Source organism: Rhineura floridana, chromosome 4, assembly GCF_030035675.1.
Source record: "Rhineura floridana isolate rRhiFlo1 chromosome 4, rRhiFlo1.hap2, whole genome shotgun sequence".
Classification (NCBI taxonomy): domain Eukaryota; kingdom Metazoa; phylum Chordata; class Lepidosauria; order Squamata; family Rhineuridae; genus Rhineura; species Rhineura floridana.
In genome coordinates this window covers 121,378,101-121,396,487 of record NC_084483.1, presented here as the reverse complement: position 1 = coordinate 121,396,487, position 18,387 = coordinate 121,378,101, and the positions used below count along the sequence as shown (strand labels likewise).

Genomic DNA, 18,387 nt, shown 5'->3' with positions numbered 1-18,387 from the left:
TAGGATCTGGACATAACAGCACAGAGTCCTTGTAAAACACAAAGAGGTGGCAAGCAATGGACAAAGCTGCCAGATCCAACACCCTCCGGGCTGAAGTAACTGCCAGAACAAACGCAACAATGCAGTCTTGAGAGGCTCAAAAGGAGGACATTGCAATGCTTGAAGGACCTTTGGAAGGCTCCAGGAAGGAAACTGATGGACTACTGGTGGTGAAAGGAGAGAAGCCTTCTCAGGAAGCGCTTGACCAAGAGGTGTGTTCAAAGGGAAGACTGGTCCGGTCACGCAGACAATATGGATGAAACGGCTGAGGCCTGCCTGCCTGCCTAGAGTATTAGGCTTCAGTCCCATTGAGAGGACCCACATGGAGAAAATTGAGTAGGTGATTAATCATAGCACTGGATGGACAGACCTGCTGCTTAAAGCATCATGCAGCAAAGGCTGACCACATGGCTCAATAAATACAGACTGTGGAAGGCCTTCTAGAGGCCAAAATGGTGGCTGTAATGTCCTTAGAGAGTCCTGAATGTCTCAAGTGGCTCCACTCAATACCCAGGCTATCAGACTCAGCCAGTTGGGATCCAGATGACAAACTGGACTCTGAGAGAGTAGGTCTGGCCATGATGGTAGATGCCACGATTTCTGGATTGAGAGAACCATTAGATCAAAAAACCATGGCCAGTAAGGTGCCAGGAGAACAATTCAAGCATATTCCTAATGAAGTTTCCTGATGGTTTGCCCCAGAAGAGGAACTGGAGGGAAGGCATAGAGTAGGCCTCTTGGCCATGGAGTTGACAGTGTGTTGATTGCTTTGGCGCCCCGTTGTTGATATTGTGCAAAGAACCTTGGGAGTTCAGCATTCTGAGTAGAGGCAAAGAGATAAAAGGGACCGAACCGATGATACAGTTGATTAAATACCCTGGGATGCAGTTTCCACTCCCAAGGAAGAAGCTGTTGTCTGCTGAGCCAGTCTGCTGCGATATTGAGGATGTTGCTGAGGTACTCTGCTCTCAGGAAGTGTAGGTACCCAACTGAAGTTTAGAGTCAATTCTGCTTGGAGGGCTCTTGAATGTGTGCCCCCTTGAAGGTTCAAATGAACTGTTGTCAGTCTGAATGAGAACATCGGTCAGATGGAGCTTCTGATCAAAATGGAGGAGAACCAGATCCGCTGCTCACAACTCCAACAAGTTTATGCTGAGTTGTTGCTTGGCAGCTGTCCACTGGCCTTGAATGAAGAGGGAATTACAATTGGCACCCCACCCCAGGAAACTGGCATCAGTTGTATTCATAGTCCTCTCAGATTCTCTGAAGGGAGTTCCTTTCTACAGATTCTTGGTCATCGTCCACCAGCAAAACGAGGACCACAGGCAAGGGGACAGATGTACTCTCTTGTGTCTGGAATTGGTGATGTTCAGCTGAAAGGGCAGAGGATCCCACTGGAGTGGTCGTGTATGGTGGCTAGTCCAGGGGCCAATGTGAATGGAGGATATTAACAATCCTAGGGCCTTGGCTACAAGCATCACATCCTCCATCCTTCTGGCAATCAAGTGACAAACTGTGCGGATGGTGGCTGCTATCCTCTCTGGGGACAGAAACACCATTGTGTGAGCCGTGTCCAATATGCCCCCAAGGTGCTCAAGATGATGCATCGGAACCAGATTACTCTTTTCTAGGTTGACGAGGAACCCATGATCCCTCAAGACTTCGAGGGTGAGACGCATGTGGGTGGATGCCTGAGACATGGTGAGTGCTCGTACGAGGAGATTGTCCACGTAGGGATAGATGTGGTTCCTCTGGAGCTGGAGGTGCACCACCAGAGCAACCATCAGCTGTGTGAACACCCGCTGAGACCAAACTGTAGAGCCCAGTACTGGAAGTGAGCGTGTTTGTAAGTGAATCTCAGGAACTTTTGATGGGTGGGCAGGATGGAAACATGCAGGTAGGCTTTCTTCAGATTGACAGAAGCCAAAAAGTCCCCTTCCTGGAGTACCTCCACAATTGATGCCAGACACTCCCTCTTGAAATACTGATGCCTGACAAAGGAGATGAGGAATTTGAGATCTAGGATTGCCGTCCACGAATGATCCTTTTTGGGCACTGTGAACAAAATGGAGTAGACACCTGAGTAAAATTCAGCAGGATTCACCAGCTCTATAGCACCTATAGAAAGCAACTGGGATCAGTACTGGCGCTGCTGATGCCCCGCATGGCCAGAGGGCAGAGTACGCCTCTGGCTTTCTGAGAACTGATTGTAGTTGCAGCCAAAGAAGCGCTATCTGTTCCAGTAGCCTCTTGAAGAACGAAAATCGCAGCACCTACCTGTGGGTCGCGAGGGCCCAAAGGACTGCTGGCATGGGTAAGATGAAGAGCTGCAGGCATTTCTGTGTTCGCCTCATTTAGTTGTGTCTAACACAGGTTTCCTCTTATCCTTGGGATCAACCAGCACTGCCTTGAGGGACTCATACCCAAACAACAGGGAGCCCGAATAGGGGGCTGTGGAAAGGCTGACACAGGTAGTGTTATCAGCACCCCAGTGGCGTAGCCAAAGGGTCTGGCAAGCTACCACACTTGTGGACATAGCCCTAGCGGCAAACTGTGTTGCATCAAGCATTGCATCTGCCACAAACACTGCGGCCTTGTGTAGCTTGACCAAGGTCTTGTGAAGTCTAGCGTGGTCCGGCTGAGGACTGTCGAGTAACTCATCATGCCACATCATGGACACTCTTGTGATCGAAGAGGCCGTGCAAGAAGCTTGAATGGCATATGCCGAGGCATCATGGGTTCTTCAAAGAGTGAAATCCAGTCTCCGCTCAGATGCACCTTTTAATTGAGAATAGCCTTCCTTGGGAAGGAGAGACCTGGAAACCAGACTCGAAATGGGCCTGTCCACTGCAGGGACCTTCAGGAAGGAGGCCAGTAGTAACACAAACACACACATGAGAGGGGAGCGGTTTGACCTCAATGCCGCCAAGTCCTTTTTTTAAAAATAAACTCCTTATTACTTCTTCCCTTTCTTCTCCATTGCCTGTGCTTGTCCCTTTGTGCAAGGCAGGGAGTAAGCAAGAGCAGACCAGGGACAGTCTGGCACTTGAGACAGGGACTGGTGACACAGGAGAAAAAAGGGCAGGAAAAATGACAACCAAAATGGCAGACAGAGGAAAAAAGGCAGGAAATCAGCAAAATGGTGGAACAAGAAGAAGAGCTTAATGAAGAAGATAAATGGCAGGAACTCCCATAGGCTGCAACCTCCAGGGATGAGCCTCCTGGAAATGGAATGCGAGAAGCTAGGGAAACTAGTTGCACCACTGACTGGAGAAAAAGGAATGGAGCAGGGCTGCAGCCACGAGCTCCGAGAAATGGGCAGGGTAGGAAAGAGGGAAGCTGCTGCCGTGAGCTGCGAGGGACAGGTGGTGAATGGAGTGGAGCCGCAGCTGTGAGCTCCAAGGGGCAGGTGGGGCAGGAGAACAGGGAGCCACCGCCGTGAGCTGCAAGGGGAGCGGAGCTGCAGCTGTTAGCTCCGGGCAGACAGGGGCAGAGAAGAGGGAGACACCACCACCGCCGCGAGCTCTATGGATAAGCTGCAGCTGTGAGCTCTGAGAGATGGGCGATGGGGACGGGCAGATGAGGCAAGGGCAGAAGAATGGAGTCGCAGCTGCAAGCTCTGAGAGGCGAGTGAATGGGGAACGCAGATGAGGCAAAGGCAGAGGAACGGAGCCAGAGGCACGAGCTCCGCAAGACTGTCCTCGGAAGCTCTGAAGCAGAGCCAGAGCTAGGGTCAGCTAGGGATTGGAGACAGTCTGCAGAAGAAGCCACGTGGCCCAGTGGCCAGGAGGAACGTCATGCCTGAAAAAAGGCCACAGCCATAGAAGGGAGCAAGGCCACAAAAAAGAGACAAAAAGAAGCCTTGGCACAAAAAGTTTTTTTTTTATCACAAACAAGAGAAGGAAAAACAAACACTGAAGAAAAGAGAAGAAATCATACCAGAAATAATAAGGAACAGACTAACTGAAAGTAAGCTAAGGCTGAAAGGATCCCCCTAGGACAAAGGCAGGAATGGACTGGAGTCAAGCCAGAAGGAGCAGCTGAAGTCTTGACTCTAGTGTATTCCTGCCTTTGGACACCAGGTGGCACTACAACCCACCTGATGGTATGCTACCTGAGGGGAAAAGTGCTAAGGAAGAACTGTTCTGGAATTCAACATTTACATGGATGTTAAGTTTCTTTCTTCCATGACCCCATGATGAAGAAATCCTTACTTCAGATCTGAGCGATTCATGGTAAAGTGTCTCTAGTGGGTCCCATCCTATATCAATGGGATCATGGGGCCGACCCACTGGTGGTAGCAGGCAGCAACAGAAGTGCTGTGATCTGTGGTGGGCACTCACCGGCTAGCTGCCATTCTAGCCCTAGGGCACTGTGGGTAATTAAAATGGTGGGCAGCTTGCACTCAAGCTGCCAAGAGTAAGGTTGAGGTAGAAATGATGAGTACAAATGCTTAGCTTTACTGGGGTCCTGGCACGGTCCAAGGAAGCAAGTGCTGTTGCTGGTCTTGCCTGAAAACACCTCTCATTTTAGTTCATAAAAATGAGTATTAAGAATTGTGGACCTTGTCCCATCCCTGCCCCCCCCCGATGTCCATGTTGGAGAGGGTTATTTCCAGGGGAATATAGTCTCACATAGGGCAGTCAATCAGAACTACATTTTCTCAGGACGAATCACAGGTGAAGGCCTAATCATGATTAATCCATGTGATAATTTGAAACCGGCTTAACCAACTTCTGACAACCAACAGAAAGCGCACTTGGGACAGAAGGTACACATTACTACTGGTTTGTGCTGGCTGTGTACTTTTGAATTCTTGTATTTGTATTTCAATTATATTCAGGTAGCATTTTTAAAAAGAACTGACAAGCTAAGAACATTTCTAGTATTTTTTCATGACATCCATACAGGAAGAATAAAGTACAAAGGTTTTTACGCAGTCTTTTTTTGTTTAATACAACTTTGTTTAATACAACTTACTGCAGAATAAGCAATCTTAGAATATTGTTTAATACAACTTTCTGCAGAATAAGCAATCAAACAAATCTCTGATTTAGACCAGATTATTGCATATGTTAGTCAATTTACCTTGTGGCCCATACTGGCTCATCTGAGTTCCATAAGTACCACTTGAATTGCTCTGTGGAAAATTACCAAGTCCAGAATGCATTTGGCCTCCTGGTGAAGGATGTGGTGACATGGAAGGTCCAGTTTGCTGAGGTGTATACTGAGACAATTGAGGGTTTCTCTGAATGCCTGCCAGGAAACCTAAAATGGTAGTAAATACAACAGAAAAATTAAGGACTTTCACATGAACAACTCAAATATTTCCTTTATAAAAATACATGTACACTGTGCTTTAAGTCAGCATTACCCTAAAGTGATGGCTTTTTTATGGCTATGCATCTTTGCATCACACCATTATATATGGAAAACTGTTAAACAAAAGCTACAGCGGAATTCCAAGTGACAAGTAACACGTAACGTTATTTAATAATGTCACTTACTAATGCAATACTAATGATGTGGCTTGGAATTTGCTCTACATGTAAAAGCTGTGGAAAATTCAATAGTAAGATAATGAATTAATGTTAAAATAATATAAGCTGAGAAAAAAGGAACTGGCAATTACTTTGAAGACATAACAATCAATGCTATATCGAATAAGTATTATACAGACACATTGACATTAGATATATTGGGTACTTGCTGTAGACTGTGCAAGAGGTGGAAGAAGCAATATCTCTGATAACTGCTGTTAAGAGACGTGGGCATTGGTTATAAATATTTAATCAAATACTGATTGATACCTGGCATTCTCATGAAATTACACCTATTCTAGCTATTTTACTGGGGAGCCACCCCAACAGCTTGGGTTGTAGCAGCTGGTCAGAAATATCATATTTAAGATGACAACCAGCCTGCACACCTCAGAGAGCTTAACTAATAGCAAGGTTGTTTTAGAAATAGCAACTTACTATTTCATTTTGTGGAGGAGAACTAAGGTAGATATCTTGTGATATTTATTCAATCCAATAAATTTTTAAATAGTACGTTGGGTGCTCATGCTTAATGAGTTCATATAAGGGAGGGTTTTTAAGTGCTTGGCAGGACCAGAGATTCAATCTGCAATCCGCGGGATGACTCTGCCAGGCTGTTCTTTGCTACTCCAAGCAACAGAAAGAGGACTAGCAGGTTTAGCGCAGGTGGCATAGTTTGACAGAACATCTGTTGCTCAAAGCAAGAGTACATGATACCTCCCCCTTCCTGCCACTGCCCCCTGACCTTATTCAGTACTATGGTGCTAAGCTTGCCATGAAGAAAACTGCTCTTGAGACAAGTTGCAACAAACAGCAAATTAGCACTGGAAACATTATGCTAAGTATATAATCTTTGAAGAAAAAGAAATCACACAAGTCACTGGAAGTGTAAGTCCAAAAGCAGGATTGTCCTAATAAAGGATATGCCTTGACCAGAACTCTTGCTTTGTTCTCCAAGAATTATGCCAATAAATGCTGTATTTGTACAACAGTTGCAGTGGGGAGGTGTAATTTTATTTTCCTAGCATTAATCTCTCTGAGGACCAACTCTTATAGATGGAAAACAAAGTTAGAGAAGGAAATGTAAAGCAGAGAAAGACTAAGAATCAGGAAAGAAATGGAAAATGGAAACAAGTAAAAGGAGAGAAGTAAAAGTTAAAAGAAATGTCTGTTCTAACAAATAATAAACAATGTCTGCATCAAAGTACTGGAACATAAAAAGTCAAGTCAAGTACAGTCATAGCCTCTAACAAATCTGGCAATGTTTAACACTTTTCAGTGACAATTTGTGTTTTCTTATTGAACTTGTCAGCCCCCTATGACTGTCTTTCCAGGACTAGCGGAATCAAACAGGAGGTTGATATAGGTTTTCTAGTGCCCATATTACTTGGTGTGTAGATACATGAATTAAATTAGAAGTAATCTGTTCAAATCACAGCAATCTGGAGAATGAGATGATGTTGGTAATAATACAATGTTCATTCTAACAGTAATGAAATGAAGTCTCCAGTGACCTTTCATGCAAAGAATTTGTTAAAGTGATTTGTAAATTGAAAGCCATGTTGATTATTTAACGATGTCAAAGAACAAAAGGTAATTTTAAATGTAAAAGGAGATGGATAGACCAGTTGTGGAAGGGGTTCAAACTTTCAAAGGAGTTTATCTTCTCAGGATACAAGGGGTCACAGAATGATATTTATAGTAGGTACAATGGATCATTAACAAAACATTATCTTTAAACATTTGCATTACCAGTACACTCCTCTCAGCAGATGGGAAGAAGTATTACAAAATCAACTGGAACAGAATCAAAGAAGCAGTGGAAAGTGAAGGCAGGGTGTTGTCTTAACTAGCCCCTAATAACACATCATCTTCCACTTCACAAAATGTTAAATACTGCATTTTAAATGCAGGGGAAGAGGGCCCTATCAATGTCTATGGGAAGAAAACTAGTAATACAAGGCTGACTCATCACATTAAATTTTATAAACAATCCCACTGCCTTCCGTTGTTTTCTTTTGATGCCACAGCAGCCACAGAAATAAAGATTTTTTTTGGTGAGCAGTTTCACTGGGTAATATAAACGCAAGCCGTTTAATGGGCATTTCTTTGTGGTATGAAATAACTGAAGGATCACCGGACTACAACAACACATAACACACCTTTTACTTAGCATTCTAACCATTTATTTTCATGTTTGTATCTGCTGTTGTGTGCAGAATGACTGGCATGTTTCTTCGCACCAGTTCAACAAAAGATGTTTCTCTGTTGCTTGGGTGAAATAATAGTCACACAACCTACCACCTTAGCAAATTTGTCTCCCACTGCGAAGATTGTTAATACCAATTCACATCCTCTCCAAGGTGCTAAGTTTCTAGTGACCAGAGAAGTATGTTTCATTTTTACAGATCTCTAAATCCTACATGTTCATATTCTATATACTATCTATAGTATGTGTTTGCTCATTTCTGTTCACAAACTGAATTGCTTTGGTGAAGACAGAAAATAATGACCTAGCTAAAGCTTTAACACAGACCTCCTACTGTTCTACCAGCTGTGCTATTAAGCTAAGTGGCTGAATCACTCTCCCAATTCTTTCTCTGATATGACAAAACCTCGTCTATGTAAGGCAGGCAATGATGTTTAAATAGATCCCTTCCCCCTTTCTTTACCCTCTTCCCATCCAGTCTTGAAATTAATATAATATATCACTGATGAACTGGAATTGTGGGAAGGATTAGACAGATCACCCAGTTGGTAGTCTGGACAGAAAAGCCCAACCTTTCCTTATGCAAATCTTGCCCAATGCTGTCTGATATTTATTTATTTATTTGATTTATATCCCGCATTTTCTCCCAGTAGAAGCCCAGGGTGACATTGCTATACATTGTAAAGTGATTCCAAAGGGCACAGACACAAGACATGAGTGGTGTTTGTCCATACAATAGAAGAAGCAAAGTAATAACAGACCGTGCAGCCATTACCCTACTATCTCATGTGCAATGGACTGCCATGCCATGCAAACTGATCTAAAGGTAACATAGTTTTGAAAATTGAGCTGCTTTCCTGTAACTACTATTCTCCAACTATCTACTGTTTAGTCCCAGTTTAGGGAGCATGTATGTGCTTATCCCAATGTTCAGACAGGAAAGTTCTACAGCTCTGACAGAATCAAAGGTATACCAGCCTCTGTCCTCTTAGAAAGTAAAGCCACTATGGGCTTTTGCTGGGAGGAAGGGAGGGATATAAATAAAATAAAATAAATAAATAAATATGTCATGTGGTGTGCAGAATAGGAATGGAGACACCTTCCCAATAATCTCTATCCAGTCTGTAATAGCATCCAGGCAGATGTTCAAGACACCAATGCTCTAGGATGAGATGTAACTTTGCTGAAAACCACGTTTAACTTCTGTGACATACAGTAGCGTTCCTTTAGTTGAAGAGACTCTGACCCATATCAGGTCCCCAAAGAGAGACGGAGAGGGAGACAGATCCTGCACTCCACTGGGTGATGTTAGCTTATAGTTCAGACCTTTCTGCATTACTGGCTTTTTTCTTTCTATTCTCAGTTTGCTTCTGTTGTTACCACACATACACATTCCCTTTAGCTGTACTGACCCTACTCCAAGGTGGTGGGTGAGAGCCATTGGTGGCATTTCATAATTACCATGATAATGTCTCACACAGCAATGGACTTAATTAGGTCTGCAAGGAGTCCTATTTTGGCCTGCAAGGCCATTTTCCCCAAGCCTCCCACACCCCACATCTGATGTCATATGTAACATCAGATGTGGGGCAGGTAAAGATACAAAGGAACAATCCAGAGCCTAAAGTGCACTCCCAACTGTTCCTTGGCTGCCCACCTGGCAAAGTGGCCTGCGGGGGGGGGGAGATCAGGATCTGGGCTTCCATTCTGATCCACTTTTCCACCCCAATCTAGCAAAACAGTCTGCTGATTGTCTTGAGGTGCTGCTTCTCATATTTCAGGATCTCAGCTTGCACCAGCCTCATAAACTGCTTTTCCTCCTCAGGGAGCTCAGGTACACTGTCATGTTCCACAGGAAGAATTGATACCTGATCATAGAGAAACAGTAATTCACTAACTGGAGAGGCACAGATGCTGAGCTGAATGCGTTCTAAATTAGACACCCTTGTTGCCATCTATGGGTGGTATTCAATGCTAGTCCTACTCAGAGTAGACCCATTGAAATTAATAAACATGACTAATTTAGGTTAATTAATTTCAATGGGTCTATGCTGAGTTGGACTTAACTGAATACAACCCTATGTCAAAGAGGGTTCTCTGGAGTGACTGTTGACCCCAACAGTCCTGAGCCACTACTACAATGAAGAAATTCAGAAAATTAAAGAATTAAACTTCAAGCTGCTAGACTGGACCCCGTATCTGCCTACATCTTATTGGCAGTATGGCAGGCTACTGTGCAATCCTGGTAAGGATGAGCCAATGGGAGTCTGGTGAAAGAAAGTCAAACAATGCTCAGGAGCAGCCAGCCAGAGAAAGGGTCTGTTGGACAACGTCAGTAGCCACTCAAACATGAAAAATAAGAAAACAAGAGTGGCCAGAGACCGGTCCCAGAGAAGAGACCATTTTTTCTGATAAGTGTGGGATGCTAATTGATATACTCCTTCCACCTGTCAAGTCCTTTACCAATGAATGGTTCTAACCTATTTCTGTACTAGTCCAGGGGCTGAGATTTTAGACACTAACAAAATTGTGTAGAAAAGTTTCTACTGAGCTTTCTTATTGTTAGCAATTACATAAAGGCAGAAATATAATCTAATCTCTTTCCCCCAGCCTCAGTACCCACAAAACCCCACCGTTTTAGCTAAAGTAAATAAAAATTCAACTTCAAGAATATAACCACATTTATCAAAGGGGAAAACCCCCATAACCAACTGCTAGATAATATTTGTCTAGAGATTTGATTTTAGGTTTTGGTTGTGCTGACACAATCACTGAGTGGTCTTCTGCCACAGAGCAGTTTATGGGGATGGCTCCTCTCCTTAGATACACTTTACCTATTTTATGTCTTCTTGCAAAAATACATTGCTGCTGTATATTGAGCACGTGCCAAAACTAATAAACTCAATCTAAATATGAAGCTGGCTGGGACGCATAGCATGCCTGGTATTCAAATTCAATCTGAAGCTGACAACCATCAGGTGCTGAAACTGGCACACAGATTCTCCAATAGAGCCGGTTTGGCACTCTGACATCACTTTTAAAGGCTTAAGAACAGAAGACGTAACTCCCTGTCCTTGTTAAACACTGCAACTAGAGCAAAAGTTATTAGGGCAATGCTTAAACCTGAGACTTTATTCCTAGTATGAAGAGAAGTACTTCATCTTTCCCATCCCTCACAGACAAAGTCAAAATAGGGTTAAATTAGTTCAGAGTGAAGATACAACTGATTTATGGGATTACTTTTAATAAAGGTTTCCATATCTCTTTTAGTCCTGCAAATTTAGCACTTAGAAGAATGAGCACTGTTATACACAAGCCAAATCTCCAACTTGTTTCAAATCAGCATAGTCAGGATTTAGGAAGAACCAGAAGATTTCCTTATATAACTCTGAGATGGGCTGTATAATTTGTATCTACAATTGAATGACCCACTTAGAAAGGTCTGAGTAAAAAGGCAGACACACCCCACCCATAGTTGTGTTCTGGTTCAAAATAGGATCTTATCCATAAAGAGATCCTGAAACACTACAGTCTACATCACAAAAACTTAAATCAAAGGGATAATAAGTTTAACTGGAATCACTGTTAAGATTACGCTTTGTAGCCTTGGTCCACCATTTCTGAAAGAGTGTCACTTCCATATGAACTCTCCTGACTATCGGCCCTACTTAAACCCTATTCTTTATAAGGGATGAACAGATTAGAAACTGAACAGAAAATTCTTTGCTGTTGCCCCAATGCTGTAGGAGTCATTACCTCTAGAAAGCTGTCATAAATTATCCCTGCATGTTAAAAACAAAACAGGATTGGTCAAAAGATGGTTGCTTTGCGCAACATGGGGGTTTCGTCCCAGTAGTCTCATCCCACACAATTCTAGTAATATTTCTAGATAGGAAAATGGTTCCATCCAACGCCAGGAAAAGGGCAACACTGGTGTGGGAAGGTTCAGATCACCCAGCTGACCCTCACAGTTCCTCTCTACAGACTTTCCTGGAGCAACATGGGGTTGGGCTTGTTGTTGTTATGTGCCTTCAAGTCAGTTACGACTTATGGTGACCCGATGAATCAGTGACCTCCAAGAGCATCTGTCATGAACTACCCTGTTCAGATCAGTGGCTTCCTTTATGGAATCAATCCATCTCTTGTTTGGCCTTCCTCTTTTTCTACTCCCTTCTGTTTGCCCAGCATTACTGTCTTTTCTAGTGAATCATGTCTTCTCATGATGTGTCCAAAGTATGATAACCCCAGTTTCATCATTTTAGCTTCTAGTGACATTTCTGGTTTAATTTGCTCTGACACCCAATTTTTTGTCTTTTTTGCAGTCCATGGTATGCGCAAATCTCTCCTCCAATACCACATTTCTTTTTTTTTTTTACAATAATTTTTATTCAAATTTTCATAAAACATACAAAACAAAATCATAAAACATTCAAAGACAAAAAACAAAACAAAACAAAAATGATTAAACAAAAAAATAAAATGTTGACTTCCCATTTGTCGCAGATCAAATCAGTTATAGGTCTACAATATATAACAATCCTGTCTCTTAAATTATATTATAAAATCACTTTCCTCCAGTAGTTATCTTAATTAATTATCAAATCTCATAAACATTACTTTATTCTTTCCACAAAAAGTCAAAGAGAGGTTTCAATTCTTTAAGAAATATATCTATCAATTTTTCTCCAAATAAACATGTCGATTAATCCATCTCGTTAATAATAATAATCATCTTATTGTCATAACCATAGTCCAAATAAACATATCGATTAATCCATCTCATCATGTCTATAGACTACTGGGGTTTTGTTTTGTATTATATGTTATATTTTACTCTATGTTATATTTTAGTCTATGTACGCCGCCTAGAGTGGCCGTTAATTCGGCCAGATAGGCGGCCTAGAAATAAAAATTTATTATTATTATTATTATTATTATTATTATTATTATTATTATTATTATCATCATCATCATCATCAAAATCTGTTAGGTCCAATAATTTCAATAGCCATTATTCCATTATCCATATTAATTCCATCTTCCATCTTCAATAGTCCTGTTAAGTCCAGTAATTTCAGTGTCCAATCTTCCATTATCAGTATTCCATAATAATCTTGCTGTCATAGCCATAGTCATATAATAAGAGTCTGATGGGAATTTCCTCTATCCCAAATATTTTCTTGCCATCAATTCTGAATAAGTTGCTGAAATATTGTTGTAAAGTCATATCTGTGTTCTTCTTTTTTACAAAATGCACTGGCTCATCTCTTGAGAGTTTTTCCATTGTCACATGGCTGCAGTTAATTCCATAGATTTTCTCTATATCAAGCTCCATCACGTCATTCCAGTCCAGAAGATTATCCAAGCCATTGATAACTTTATCTCTAATATCTTCATTAATTTCTTCAGAGATAACGTTAAATTCCAAACAGTAGATTTTATTTCTAATATCCATAAACTCCAGATCTTTTTCCAATTCCACATTTGTTCCAATCTCCAGGGCTTGTATCTTCCCTTTATTTTTTCTTTTCTCATCTCTGATCTCATTCTCCTCTCTCACAGGATCCCCTATTTCTTTAAGCTCCTGCGTCATTTTGCTCAGTTCAATTTTCAGCTCCTTACTGCCCTGTCGCAGGGTTTGTTTCGTTATCTCAATCTCATCCATTATTTTCTGAAACATAATTACTTCCAGATTCTCAGCCACTTTCTTGATTGCCATTTTTAAAACCACAAAAACAAAACAAAACAAAAATAAAGAAGAACCACTTCTTATTTCAGCAACAATTGGGTTAATATTCCAGGCTTGATGACATCACAGTCCTCCAATACCACATTTCAAATGAGTTAATTTTTTTTTTCTTATCCACTTTTTTTACTGTCCAACTTTCACATCCATACATAGAGATTGGGAATACCATGGTCTGAATGATCCTGACTTCAGTTTTCAATGGTACATCACAGGGTGATTTCCTTCTGAAATTCCTTGCTTCATTCCATTATCCAACATATGTTTGCAATATGATCTCCGGTGCCTCTTCCCTTTCTAAATCCAGCTTGGATGTCTGGCATTTCTCGCTCCATATACGGTAAGAGCCTTTGCTGTAGAATCTTGAGCATTACTTTATTTGCATGGGATATTAAGGCAATAGTTCGTACTGCATTCTCTAGGATCTCCTTTCTTTGGAATTGGGATGTAAACGGAACGCTTCCAGTCTGTGGGCCATTGTTTACTTTTCCATGTTTCTTGACAAATATTTGTCAAAATTTGGACAGATTCAGTCGCAGTAGCTTGTAGCAACTCTATTGGTAGGCCATCTGTTTCTGGTGATTTATTTCTTCCAAGTATATAAATAAATACAGTCCAAGTGTTAGGTAATCATGAAGTACATACTCAAACTATAATCTGGGCCTGAGTGTCTCATGGATGAATCTGCTAATTGATACTACTGGAAATAAGGTGTCTGAGATTATAAGAAAGTTCTACGTGGTGTATGTGCGGCAGATGTGGAAAAATCAGCCATCAATCTCCGGCCATAATTTGTTTGCCTGTTACGTGCTTTCCCCTTTTTTCTTTTAAACAAATGATTTGATCTTTTATTAGATTTAACTTGTTTTTACAATTAATTTTGTATTTTTTTCTGTTTGCTGCTACGAATGGCAGAAGTAGGCTATAAAAATAAAAAATAAATGTATAAAAAATTAAAAAGCAAGGATAGTTTTATTCTCTTGTTCCTCTGGATCAGATCTGATCTCTCAAATGCAAGAAAAATGGAGGAAGAACATCCTTTTAAGATCTAAAAACAATTCATAGTGCCATTTTAGTTGTAATTTGATTAGGATTTTTCTTTCTTTGTCTCTTACTTAAAGATGGCAAATATATGTCAGGGAAAACAGACTCTTTATCAAATGTCAACATTAAGCCATAATGGTATCTGAGTAGGAAATATGAAGGGAAATTCCCTAAGTGGCACGTATGACTTCCAAAGAGATAAATATGTTTGTGTTTCATTATGTGAAAATAAATGGATGATGAAGTGACAGAATACAGATGATGGAAGAAAAGAAAGTTAAAATGAATAAGTAAATCAAGAGCTTATAGTTACTGTTTGCTGTTCAGTATGTGTGTGCAGGAAAGCACAAAGAGAACATCAAAATGCCTGATCACATCCCATCTGTTTCTGCTTCTTACTGGATAACAATCTCACTGCCAAAAAGTCATCTGAATTTACTACATTGCAGCTACTGATAAATATCATTTCTGTTAAGATCTAATACTAAATAAGAACTTGATTTTGAGATAATGCTTACATGCAGCTGTGTCAAATAGATCAAGGTTTTGGTCAGCTCAATACCTGGATTCTATAAGACTGCAATTTGTTACCCACTGTGATTCTTTGCAATACATTTCCCCCCAGAACATACTACTGTACTCCCCTTCCTCCCCCTCCATTTAAAAACCAAGAAACAAAGCAAAATGAAACCCTATCACAAGATGCAACATGTAAATGATGGGAAGAAAAAAAAACCCTAGAGGAAAAAGAATGAAAAGCTGGATACTGGCAAAGGGTGGCAAAGACAAGGGGTTTTCGGAAGCTCTCATGATGGGTACCTTCCATGCAGATCTGACAGGCACAGAATGGTGCCAGGAAACTGCCTCGAGCAATGGAATACATTTTCCAGCACATCATAGCAACTGCAATGGCATCAATTCTACTTGCAATCCGTGTCCGAACAGAAAAAAAAAGTTCTCACTGGTCCTACTTCAGCACATCTCAAGGACTAATTAAATCCACATTACTTTCTTCTAATTATTCCAGAGCCCTGGGATTTTACTGAGCAACTCTCTGATGGTGTATCAGATAAAAAGGGTTAAATAACCTGTGTTGATTTTGAAACTCCAGACCTGTTCCAGACCTTTAGCATATCATCAGCATTATCATGAATATTTAACTATATACTTGCTGTGAAAATTATAATGGGAGAACAATTAAAAGTTTTTTTTAATTAATTCTGATCCATATACATTTGCCTTAATAAATAAAGGATTTTAAAGCATCCCCTTCATGATAGTGTGTGCCAAGTAACAGCATGAGACCATTTAATGCTACTATTAGATTTTGTATTTTTAGCAGTTCCCTATCTACTGTTTTAATCTAAATATGATGAACCAGGGTGTACTTATTTCAAACCAAAAAGGGCACTGAGAATACCAAATGAAGGAGTATTTTTAGAATACAAAGAAAATATATCACAGATCATATTTTAATTAATTTTGTTGTTGTATCTTTTAAATTTTGAATGTGGCCTTGAATATAGCCAGGTATAGAAAGGCATGATATACAGTACATAATGAAACAAACCCAACAAGCCACTTCTGGTATATTTATTTATTTATTTATTATTGAATGCATATCCTGCCCTTCCTCCCAGTAGCAGCCCATGGCTGCAAACAAAAGCACAAAAAAACTTGAAAGCATCATAAAAACAGGCTTTAAAATATATTAAAACAAAACATCTTAAAATTTTTTTTAAAAAAAGCTTTACAACCATCTTTTTTAAAAAAGAAAAGGTTTAAAAACATATTTAAAAGGCATTCCAACACAGATGCAGACTGGGATAAGGTCTCAACTTAAAAGGCTTGTTGAAACAGGAAGGTCTTTAGTAGGCACTGAAAAGATAACAGAAACGGTGCCTATCTAATATTTAACTGGAGGGAATTCCAAAGGGTAGGGGACCCTACACTGAAAGTCTGTTTCCTATGTTGTGCGGAAAAGATCTCCTGATGGTATCTACAGGAGGCCCTCACCTGCACAAAATAGTGATCAACTGGGTATGTAAGGGATAAGATGGTCTTTCAGGTATCCTGGTCCCAAGCTGTATAGGGCTTTGTACAACAAAACTAGAACCTTGAATTTAGCCCGGTAGCTAATAGGTAGCCAGTGCAATTCTTTCAGCAGCGAGGTGACATGCTGGCGATACCCTGCCCCAGTGAGCAGTCTCGTCACCGCATCTGCAACAGCTACAGCTTCTGGACTAACCTCAAGGGTAGCCCCACAAAGAGCACATTACAGTAATCCAGCCTAGAGATTACCAGTGCATGGGCAACATGGACTAGGCTATCCTAGTCCAGAAATGGCGCAGCTGTCTTACCAGCCAAAGCTGGTAAAAGCACTCCTAGGCACTGAGGTCACCTGGGCCTGTAGCGACAAAGATGAATCAAGGAGCATCCCCAGACTACAGACCTGCTCTTTCAGAGGGAGTGCGACCCCATTCAAAGCAGGCAACTGACCAATTATCCGAACTCGGGAACCACCAACCCACAGTGTCTCTGTCTTGGTAGGATTCAGACTCAGTTTATTGGCCCGAGTCCAGGCAGCGGTCCACGGCTTGTATGTCCTCTCCCGATTCAGATGTTACAGAGAAATAGAACTGGGTATCATCAGCGTACTGCTGACACCTTGCCTCGAATCTCCTGATGATCACTCCCAAGGGCTTCATATAGATGTTAGACAGCATTGGGGACAAGAAGGTACCCTGCAGCACCCCACAACACAACTGCCAGGGGGGTGAAAGACAATCACCCAATACTATTCTCTGAAAATGATCCTGGAGATAGGATTGGAACCACTGTAAAACAGTGCCTCCGATACCCGACTCATTAAGTTGGCCCAGGGTCAATGATATCAAAACCCGCAGAGCGATCAAGTAAGAATAACAGGTCACACTCCCCATTCTTCTCCTGATAAAGGTCATCCATCAGGGCGACCAAGGCTGATTCAGTCTCATAACCAGGCCTGAACCCAGATTTATACCCTTTATGAAGAAAGCAGTAGTGTCAAGACAGGTCCACATCTTATCTGCAACTCAAAATGAAATAAAGAGTGCTCCCATGATACTATTGCTTTCTCCATAATGGGTATACCAGAAGAGGCTCGCTGGGTGAGGCAGAGCTGCTGTGCTAGCTTCCCAGTAGGTGGGTTGCGACTGCTTTACTGGAAGGGACAAGGGTGAGGTGGCAGGGAGGTAGGCACAGGGTAAATGCACTGACAGGAGTGTCAGACTGGGTCTGTCAGTCTGCTTTCATCACACTGAGCTTCCTGCCACCCTGCGTAAGCAACAACAACCCACCTACTGGGAATCTTGCATAGCTGCTTTGGCCCTCCTGGTGACCTCCTTCTGGGGCGCACACCATGAGACCTTGTGCAAACTCTCACGTACACAGTATATAGTTTTTGGAGAAAAACTTAGATAGCAGTAGGATAGTTCATTTAAACTACTGAAGTCAGAGATGACCTTGAGCAGGGAAAACATTTGAGTTGAGGGGCTACCTCTTCCTTGTAGGGTATGTCTCATCTTTCTTGTTTGACGTGACTAACAAATGAGAAGTCATTTTGACTTAAAGATAAGATGTGGGTCAGGCACATACTGTATCAGGCTGTTAAATACAAAGATAAGCTTTTATATAGGGTTAGTACAAGTAATAGACAAATTGTTCCAAAGAGGGATAAGAAAGATGACTATCCCCACCTATACGTTGCTCCCTGAACTGCTATAAAAATTGTACCAGTGACTTCTTTATCAATCTTATTGCCAACAAAG

General features: G+C 41.3%; 1 protein-coding gene across 14 annotated transcripts in view; it reads right to left on the bottom strand.

Annotated features, from left to right (window-relative positions):
* ARID1B (AT-rich interaction domain 1B) overlaps positions 1–18,387 on the bottom strand; it is a 620,767-nt gene that overhangs the window by 142,073 nt on the left and 460,307 nt on the right. For all 14 annotated transcript variants that reach the window (XM_061624213.1, XM_061624203.1, XM_061624204.1 and 11 more), the window contains one exon: positions 5,128–5,307. In XM_061624213.1, the coding sequence (XP_061480197.1) occupies positions 5,128–5,307 (180 nt within the window). The remainder of the gene's footprint in view (positions 1–5,127; positions 5,308–18,387) is intronic.